Source organism: Aotus nancymaae, unplaced genomic scaffold (genome assembly GCF_030222135.1).
Source record: "Aotus nancymaae isolate 86718 unplaced genomic scaffold, 86718_ANA_hifiasm-v0.15.2.pri h1tg000046l, whole genome shotgun sequence".
NCBI classification, from domain to species: domain Eukaryota; kingdom Metazoa; phylum Chordata; class Mammalia; order Primates; family Aotidae; genus Aotus; species Aotus nancymaae.
Genome location: NW_026988460.1, coordinates 27,442,603 through 27,451,909, shown reverse-complemented (window position 1 = coordinate 27,451,909; position 9,307 = coordinate 27,442,603). Strand labels below are relative to the sequence as shown.

The 9,307-nt window shown below is 56.0% G+C and overlaps 1 protein-coding gene across 1 annotated transcript; it reads right to left on the bottom strand.

The window, feature by feature from the left end:
* Nucleotides 1–2,229: 2,229 nt before the first annotated feature.
* DNAJB8 (DnaJ heat shock protein family (Hsp40) member B8) lies at nucleotides 2,230–2,928 on the bottom strand. Its single transcript, XM_012435383.3, has one exon. It carries the CDS (start codon nucleotides 2,926–2,928, stop codon nucleotides 2,230–2,232), a length of 699 nt encoding a protein of 232 aa, XP_012290806.2.
* Between the last annotated feature and the right edge of the window lie 6,379 nt (nucleotides 2,929–9,307).

Sequence of the window (9,307 nt, the reverse complement as noted above, 5' to 3'; positions counted from 1 at the left end):
AAGCCCCACCTTCCCCTCTGGCCTCGGTTCAACGACTTCCAGTGTCTTCTTTTGTCCTGAGCTCCAGAGGGTGTCCTCTGAGTATGCTCCTTGGTTCCTGCTCTCCCCTGGCACAATGCTCCTCCCTTCTTTCATTTCATATCATTTATTGGGCACCTACTAGATGCCAGGAGCTGGGCTGGGAGTTGGGATGCAGAAGTGAGCAAAATCTGACCAGGTCTTAGTCCACTGGGTGCTCGGGGCACCTTCTGTGGTCATGCCACACCACCCTGCCCCTGCCAGGGAGCCAGAAACCCTGTCACTGACCATCCTTTAACCCTCAAACCTGGAATCACCTCCTTTTTTGGCTTCTACTGCAGCCCCAAGGAACAAGGAATTGCCACCTGCTGATCCTTTACCAGATGCACTCCAGCACTGCAGCGCATCTCCCTGGGCCGCCACTGCCAGCATCAGCATCATCATCACCACCATGTTAAAGGCAGGTCATTTGGAGTCAACACCTGGGGTGATATTTGAGTACAGCCACTTGCCAGCTGTGTGACTCTCTCCTCTCCAGACCTCAGTTTCCTCTTGGACAACGTGGGATCAGTGACCCCTGTCTGGGAGAGTTGTGGGCATTCAGTGGAAGCACGCATGGCCTCCCTGCTGTTCTCCACGCAGGGCAGACCTATTCCTGCCCCAGGCTTCTGCACTTGCTGTTCCCTCTGCCCAGAACACTTTTCCCCCAGATGGCTTCATGGTCCAGCGCCTCACCTTCATTCCAGTTCCTCCTCAGAAGTGAAGGCCAGTCCCTGAGCCCCCGTCTGTCAGCTCGCCTGCCCCTTTCCTCTCCAGCGTTCATTACTAGAGGGAACCATGTTCTGCACACCTGTTTTCATGTGTCTCCCTTAAGCAGAATCCTAACCGCATGAGGGTAGGGTCTGCCTGTTCTGTGCCTTGCTGTATCCCCAGTGTCTAACAGGTGCTCAATCAATATTTCTTGAATTGCATACAATTAACAGTGCCTGACACACCTGTGAGTTTGAGATTGTTTCAAAGTAAAAATGTTACTTTTTTTTTTCCAGATGGAGTCTTACTCTGTCTCGCAGCTTACCACAACCTCCATCCTCTGGGTTTAAATAATTCTCCTGTCTCAGCCTCCAGAGTAGCTGTAATTACAGGTGCTCGCCACCACGCCTGACTAATTTTTGTATTTTTTTTTTTAGTACAGACAGGGTTACACCATGTTGGCCAGGCTGGTCTCGAACTCCTGACCTCATGATCCTCCTACCTCAGCCTCCCAAAGTGCTGGGATTACAGGCATAAGCCTCCAAGTAAAATATTTTAAAATACATACTTTTTAAAGATTGGCACTCGGTAGGACTCAGGTCATCAGAACAGAGTCCCCTTTCTTTTTTTCTTTTTTAGCACCAGCACCCTCCCATGATGGGGAGTCACTCATGCTGCAAGGGGTCAGCCTGGCTCTGACCTGGGAAAAGCTCTGGTTCCACGTGGCTGGGACTTGCTCCCTGGCAGTCTGTCCCCACCCGTGGGTGCCAGGCCTGAAGATGAGTGGGCACTCGCCTGGGAGCATGGCCTGTCCAAAGGCCCTGGGGCTGCAGGTTGTGTGGTGCAGTGGAAGAACTCGGGAGGCCCACATGGTGGGAGGTCAGAGAGGGACGGCTGGGGGGCAGGTGGGCAGGCCCAGGCCACCAGGACCTCGTGGTGAGAATAAGGCATGTAGCCCTTATGCTTAGAGCAGGGAGAGCCGTGGAAGGTTTAAAGTCACCAAGCAATGCAATTGAACATGGGTTTGGCGCAGCTGTCCCAGAAGAACCCATGCGGGTGGGTAGAAGGGGGGAGGCTGAGAGCTGAAACAGCAAGGCCTATGCAGATGGCAGGGGCCAGCAATAGAGAGTGGATGGGGTCAGGATTGGGTTTGAGGTCATCAGGACAGGGCAGCCACGTTATTTATCAACCCAGATGGTGGGCACGGAAAAGATGACAGACCCCCCTGCAGAACCACCCCTGGCTTCCTGGCGGAAACAGCTCAGGCCCTGGAGGCAGCACCCACACCCTCCTTCATGTCCACTAGGCTGGAGCCAGCCCCACGCCCCCACAAAGCTGAGCAAGCTGTTCCATGAACTACTTGGCACATTTATTAACCATAGGCCTATGTCTGCCGCCCCATGTGTCTGCTGCCCTGTGCTCGGTGGCGGTGGTGGGAAGGCAGGGCCTGGTGCCTGGCACCTACTTGCCAACCACCCGTTTGAGCTGCTCCTTGCCGTTCACGGTCACTGACTTGAGCTGCCCGTTCTCCTCCACCTCCACGCGCTCCTGCCCATTCTCCACGATGCGCTTGGTAGTGATCTTGTGGCCATTGATCATCTCGGTAGACGACATCACCGACTTGAACCCCGAGCTGACAGGGCCAGAGCCCCCGAAGGAGGTGGATGAGAATGTGGTGTCGCTGCCCCCGCTGCGGCCCAGTGTGCGGAAGGATGAGAAGGCCTCCATGAAGGCCAGGAACTCTCCAAAGCCTGTGGAGAAGGCCCCCCGCAGGCCATGGCGCCGGCCACCGTGGTCACTGTTGAATGGGCTGTCCCAGAAGTCAAAGGAGAAGGGGTCCAGGCCACCAAAAAACTCCCGGAAGATGTCCTCAGGGTTACGGAAGGTGTAGCCGGTGTCGAAGGGGCTGCTGTAGGGCGTACTGGCCCCACCGGTGGCCCTCCAGCTGTCGCAGCCCGCACGGTCGTACAGGGAGCGCTTCTTGGAGTCAGACAGGACCTCGTAGGCCTCAGACACCTGCTTGAACTTCTTCTCCGCCTCCTCCTTGTTGTCAGGATTCTTGTCGGGGTGCCAGCGAAGGGCCAGCTTGCGGTAGGCCTTCTTGATGTCCTCCTGGGAGGCGCTGACCTGCACACCCAGCACTTCGTAGTAGTTAGGCATGGTCGGGGATGTGGGTGAAAGGAGAGGGGACGTGGAGGCCAGGTGGGCGCAGGGACCCAGCTGGTCAGATGGACAGGGGAGAAGTGGCCGCTGCTCTGGGGCCCTTCAGCAGGGCCCTGGCTGGACTCTGCAGGCTCCAGGCGAGATTCTGCCCAGGAGTTCACCGTTTCATAGTACCAGTTCTCAGGGACTGGAGAGGCCCCCACTGAGAGAGGTGGGGGACGGGAGGGACACTGCAGCTGTAGGGCCAGGCCTGGGTGGGCTGCCCTTCAGAACTCCCTTTATGACATCAGCTCCTGGGGTGTGGCAAACACCCGCTCCCAGCTCTGCTGGGGAGGCAGCCACCATGGTGGGCCAGAAAGGGATGCCCTGTGACCCAGGCCGTGTGGGCTGAGCCCCAGGAGCCAAAGGGCAGAGCCATGGGATCCCAGCCCTGGTGGGTGACAAAGGTCCATGGCCATGGTAGGGGAGACGAGCAAGAGCCTCCTGGGTGTGTCCACTCGGCCGATGGCTGGGTGGCAGCTAAGACAAGAGGAGGCCGAGATGGGGGTCAGGCAGGCTGGGGTGGGGACAGGAGTCTGCTCTTCTCGTGCCCTTTATCTGGCCAGGTCCTCCACGGTAAGCTCCACAAAGGCAGGAAAGTCTGTCCTGTCTACACAGTGGCTGGCACACGAGAGCCATGGGTAAACACTTGTCAGATGAGCGAGGCTCAGAGACACGTGGTGCTCAAGGTCACACAGCGAGTCAGTCAGGGAGGAGGTGTGAAAGCAGGGCCAAGGCTGCGGTGGACAGCAAATCCAAAGAAGCATTCCACTCAATTCTGGAAAGAAAAATAGGGATTGATGATAAATATTGATTACTGAGTACGGTGGGTTAGATAGTGGCTCCCAAAAAGATACGTTCCCATCCTAATCCTCGGAACCTCTGAATGTGAGCTGATTCGGAAAAGGGATTTTTTGGGATGTATTTAAATTAAGGATGTCGAGATGAGATCATCCTAGATTATCTGAGTGGGCCCTAAATCCAGTGACATGTGTCCTCAAAGGAGGTGGACACTGATGGGGTACTGCAGCTGCAGGGATGCAGCCAGATGCTGGGGGCCAGGAGGGCCCTCCCTGCAGCCTCCAGAGGGAGTGCAGCCCCACTGGCGCCTCGATTTCAGACCTCCAGCCTCCAGAACTGGGGGAAAGAGATTTCTTTTGTATTAAGCTACCCAGTTTGTAATAATTTGTAACAGCCCTGGAAAATGAATCAGGTGAGTGGAGTAACCAAATGTTCTTAGGCGTTTATATTTCTTTAATTCTTGTTCTTGTGTTGGATCATATATAGAAACAGCAATTCACAATACTGATTAATATCTATTTCTACCTTCACCTCACCCAGCTCCAGTTAAGATCAAAACCATGCTAAACTACATACTAATCACACCAATGAAGATCGTAAAGTCAACTAAAGATAGCCTGCCTTCCTTCCCTCCCTCCCTTCCTTCCTCCCTCCCCTCCTCCCTTCCTCCCTCTCTCCCTTCCTTCCTTTCTCCCTCCCTTCCTCCTTTCCTTCCTCCCTCCCTCCCTTCCTTCCTTCCTCCCTCCCTCCATTCCTCCCTCTCTCCCTTCCTTCCTTTCTCCCTCCCTTCCTTCCTCCCTCCCTCCCTTCCTTCCTTCCTCCCTCCCCTCCTTCCTCCCTCCCTCCCTCCCTTCCTTCCTTTCTCCCTCCCTTCCTCCCACCCTTCCTTCCTCCCTCCCTCCCTCCCTTCCTCCCACCCTTCCTTCCTCCCTCCCTTCCTTCCTCCCTCCCTCTTTCCTCCCTCCATTCCTCCCTCCCTCCCTTTCCCTTTCTCCCTTCCCTCCCTTCTTCACTCTTGGCTTTTTTCCTTCCTTCTTTCTTCCTTCATTCCTCCCTTCTTTCTCCTCTTCCTTCTTCTAGTCTTTATCCCTTTCTATTAACCTCCTTCTCTCTTTCTCTTTTCTTTCAATGATCACGGCTACTAGGTTTCAGGCTCTTAGCAAGGGACAGTATGTTCTAACCAATCCCAAATTCCAGGAGGGATGAAGACTGTAAAGACACTTTGCAAACCCAGCCTCCTGTGACCATCGCTGTCTCCCCATGCAGCTTATCAAGAGCACGACGCCCCACCCTCATGCCAGGCATCCACCACCCACACCTGCTGACACATGTGGCTTAGCAGAGGAGTTGAAGAGCAGACCATCTCCGCTGGGTGCAGCTACAGATAAACCTAGTTCTGTATCTCTGTGGCTGGATTTTTGTCACTATGTCTCTGTTACCAGTTAGCACCTGCTGTCCCTGGCAGCCTTGTCCATTGAGGCGGGGGAAAGATGCTTGCCCTGCACAGTTCTCCATGGTGGCGGTGGCAGTGGGAGTGGTGCCACTGTTGACTGTGGCGCCAGTGGGGAAAGGCACAGTGGGTGTCCATGGAGATGGATAAGATGTCATTAAATAGTAGAGGTGACCATGGTAGCAGTGTTGGTGTGGAGGTAGTGGTCACGGTGGGGGTGGGGGGGACAGTAATTGTGGGTTAAGGTGGAGTTGATCACGGTGATGGTGATGCTGGTGGTGACAGCAGCAAGGCTTGTGCTGGAGAGTAATTGCGGTGGTGGTGGGGATGGTCATGCCAGAGGAGATGGTAATGCTGAGCCTGTGTTGTGGGTGGCAGCGATGGTGCAGGTATGATGAAGAGGTGATGGGAATGGCTCCTACCGGAGCCGTGGGTGTGGTTGGCAGTGGTGACAGTAATGGTGATGGTGGAGGTAGCAGAGGTTGCTTCTCGTTCGGCTCTGCCACAGTGACAGCTTCCAGATCTCAATGGCTTATGACAAACATCTAGTTCCCTCCCACTTCACCAGCCAGTGCCTACAGGCAGCTGCCAGGGCCCTGCCTCCCATAGCTTTTCACTGTGGGCCCCAGGCTGAAGGAGCAGCTCTGACCCGCACACCCCACTCTCACAAGGGTGCCACTCGGAGCCAGCAGGAGCCTGGGCCACCTCTGCAAGCTTCTGTTGGGCCACGATGCGCAGCACTCTTGCTGCATCCCACGGTCAAAGCCAGTGTCTGTGGGGCGGAGAATGACTCCTTCAGGAAGGTTCTGCAAGTCTCAGGGCAACAGCGAGAGAGGCATGAAATTCTCATAGGGAAGAGGGAGTGAGCAGTTCTCCAACATAAGCCAGATGCTAATGGTGGGTCTGACAGCAGGGGTTGGGATTAGGGGGCAGGGGGTGGTAATGATGGCCCTGCTGGGAGCAGTGTTGGTGCTGCCCGTGCCGGGACACCAGTGGTGGTGATGGGGTAGGAGGCAGGAATTGTGCTATTAATGGACGATGGTGGTGAGGGTCATTGTGGAAGAGGCAATGGTGGAGGGGGTGCCTCTGAGTGGTAGGAAGGACATGGGGTGGAAATGGTGGTGTGAGTGCCAATGGGGATGGCGATGGTGATGGTACTGATGTGTGGGGCTCTATATTTTCCGTTGCTAACTTGACATTACACCAACCTCTTCTATGGTTTCCTTGCATCCTAGAGAAATCTGAGGGATTTTCCAGAATCCCATCACTGGTATAGTTCCAGGTTAGAGCCTGCCAATGCACGAGATTTGGAGAGTGGAAAAGAGAGGCCGTTGCAGGCAGGTGACAATGGCAAGCTTTGCAACAGTTCGGGGCAATCTTCTTCAAAGCCCTTGCTTCCGAGCCACTGGCTGAGACATCGATGGGGGCTTCTAGGAACACCATGAGCTCCCTGGCAGCTCCCAGGCAAGCTCTAGAGAGCCGCCCACCTCGGAGCTGTGGGTGAGCATCTTGATTCCTTGTTCCCTGACTGCTGCTCACAGACCATTCAGGGTGCAGCCTGTAGTAAATGCCCTCCTTGGTACACATTCAAGGGCTGTGTACTGTGAAGGTGATGGCGGCTTGGATGAAGGTGGTGGTTGTGATGGAGGTGGGTGTGAGGACAGCAGTGAGGAAGCAGACGGTGACGCCAGGGAGGCACTGGAGGGGCGGTGGTGGGTGGCGGTGGTGGTGGGTGGCGGTGGTGGGTGGCGGTGGTGGCGGTGGCAGTCTAGTTAGAGGCTTGTGGGTCTGGCTGAGGTGGACTGTAGTGGTGATGGTGGTGGTGATGGCAAAGGCAGTGGGAGTGGCGACACTGGTGGCAGCAGAGATGGCAGTGCTGATCAGGTGATGTCACTGGTGGGACGGTGGGTGGAGATGGAGGTGGAGGAGGTGTGCTGACAGTGATGTGGTGGTGATGCAATGCTGACATGGTGGAAAGCGCCATGGTCACAGTGACAGAGATGACAGTGATAGTGGCAGTGGAGGAGATGGGACGGGGTGCTGGGGTATTGATGGTGATGGTGACACTGTTAAGGGTGTTGGTGGCCTGACATTGTAAAGGTGAAGCCTGAGGTTTCCATGACAATGGAATCAGGACAGTGGTGGGGGGAGGGGTGGTGACAACCATGTTAAGAGACAAGGGACCCAGCACGACAAGGCATCCGAGACTCCTGTAGCTGCCTCCCTGTCCCAGCCCTCCCTGCCTTGCCGGATACCCTGGCGTTGGCCTGTGTTGTACTCCCAGGGGAACTTTCTTCCAACCACTGCCCTGTTCTGACCCCTGTTCCTGGGGTGTGTCTGTGGGAGTCAGCCAGGATGGAGACAGGGCTGGAGACCCCCTCACTGCCGCCCACTCAGGGCTGTCTTAGAGCACACGGAACAGACCACTCAGTAGGACTTATGGTAACAGGAGTGTCACCTGGGAGCAGATCCCATACCTTACCATCAATGGCACCTTGAGATGGAGACCCCTGTGGGGAGCTCCCATAAAGGGAGTTGGGGACCATGGAGCCAGGCAGCAGGCAGAGGAGTTTCCCTTCTGCTAAGGGTTCGGGCTAGTCTCCTTCCACACTGGTGTTTGGGAGCTGAAGAGAGCAGCAGCGGCTCTGAGGCCCCCACAGGGCCTGCTGGAGGGACAGGGACACACAGGTGTGAGCATGCACTTAGGCCCCACACGCTCCATCCTCACTGCTGTTAGGTCACCTTCCCTCTTCAAGTCTCTCTGTCCCCATTCACTGGTGGGTGCTTTCAGGGCTTCGCCCTCTCTGGGGAGCCAGCCTAGCTTTCTTGGCCTCTGATGCCCTACGTCCCTGGTCTCGGACCCACCCTAAAGTCAACCCTGAGCCATGGCCAGGGAGAGAAGGAGGACCTTCGGTGACCAGGAGAGGCCCAGAGAGGGCAGGGCATGCCCAAGGTCACACAGCAGTACCAGGAAGATCTCCCCAGGGCGCTGATAGAGCCGATTAAGCAGCCAATTGGTATTCGGAGCAGCCAGAGGCCCCTCTCTGTCTCTGTAATTAATGGAGTGGCTTTTTAAAAGGATTCTAATCACCCTCGATCCTATCTGCTTATCACTAGAGTTCCTAATTAGATGATCCTGGCAGTCACTCAGCTAATTCCCTCCAGCCCCCTGCAGCCCTGCCCGACCCGGGCAGCCCACTCCACCCCCGACCACCCTGGCCTGGCCAGATGGGCAGTTTGGGGCCTTCTCTCCCCTCAGGGCCCTTAGTCCTCTAACTGCATTAGCTCCAGGATGGATGGGTGACAGCGATGGATGGATGGACGGGCGGCTGGATGGACAGAGTGGCAGGCGAGTGAAGGGGCTGAACAGTGGGCAGCCACAGGGTAGATGGGCGGATAGACAGACAGACGGGTCGAGGGGCAGATCCCACAGTGGGGAAGGGCTCAGCCTGTCAGGTGAGACAGCCTGGGTTCAAACCTCAGCACGGCCACTTCCCAGGCATGTGTCCTTGGGGGAGTCACATAAACTGGCTGTGCCCCAGAGTCCTCATCTCATCTGTAAAAGGGAAGTAATGATGATCCCCTCTCACAGGGTTACTGTGAGGAGCTTAGAATGGAGAAGGAGCTGTGTGTGTATGTGCTGGCCTCCTGGCAGTGTTGATAACAGCTGGGCAGAGAGAGATGAAAAGGCAGTCTGGCTGGTGAGCCAGTGGAAGGCGTGGTAGGCAGACAGGCCTGTGAGCAGGCTCACATGCAGATTGGTGGCCAATGGGGTGGGCAGGCGGTGGGCTATGCAACTGTGGAAGGGACGAGGAGATCACATCCTCCCCAGAGGTACCAGGGAGATCTCAGCTCAGCTGTCAGACCTCCAGGTAGCCTTCCTGCCCAGTCCTTCAAGCCAGTGATGACAGGTGCTCACTGGGTTCCCAGAATTCCTTCCCTGACATCCCAACCCAGGTACACCCTTCCTGGTGGTGGACCATGTGGTCTCTGGAGGCTCAGATCTAGCTCCAAGTAGGGGTTTACTGCCTGAGTGAAGGCATCATTTGTGGGGTCCTCTGAGTTCCAAGTTGCTTCAGCCAGTTA

Bases quoted from the DNA above. Each gene is read 5' to 3' on its own strand.
- DNAJB8 (XM_012435383.3), bottom strand. From the start codon at position 2,928: ATGCCTAACTACTACGAAGTGCTGGGTGTGCAGGTCAGCGCCTCCCAG.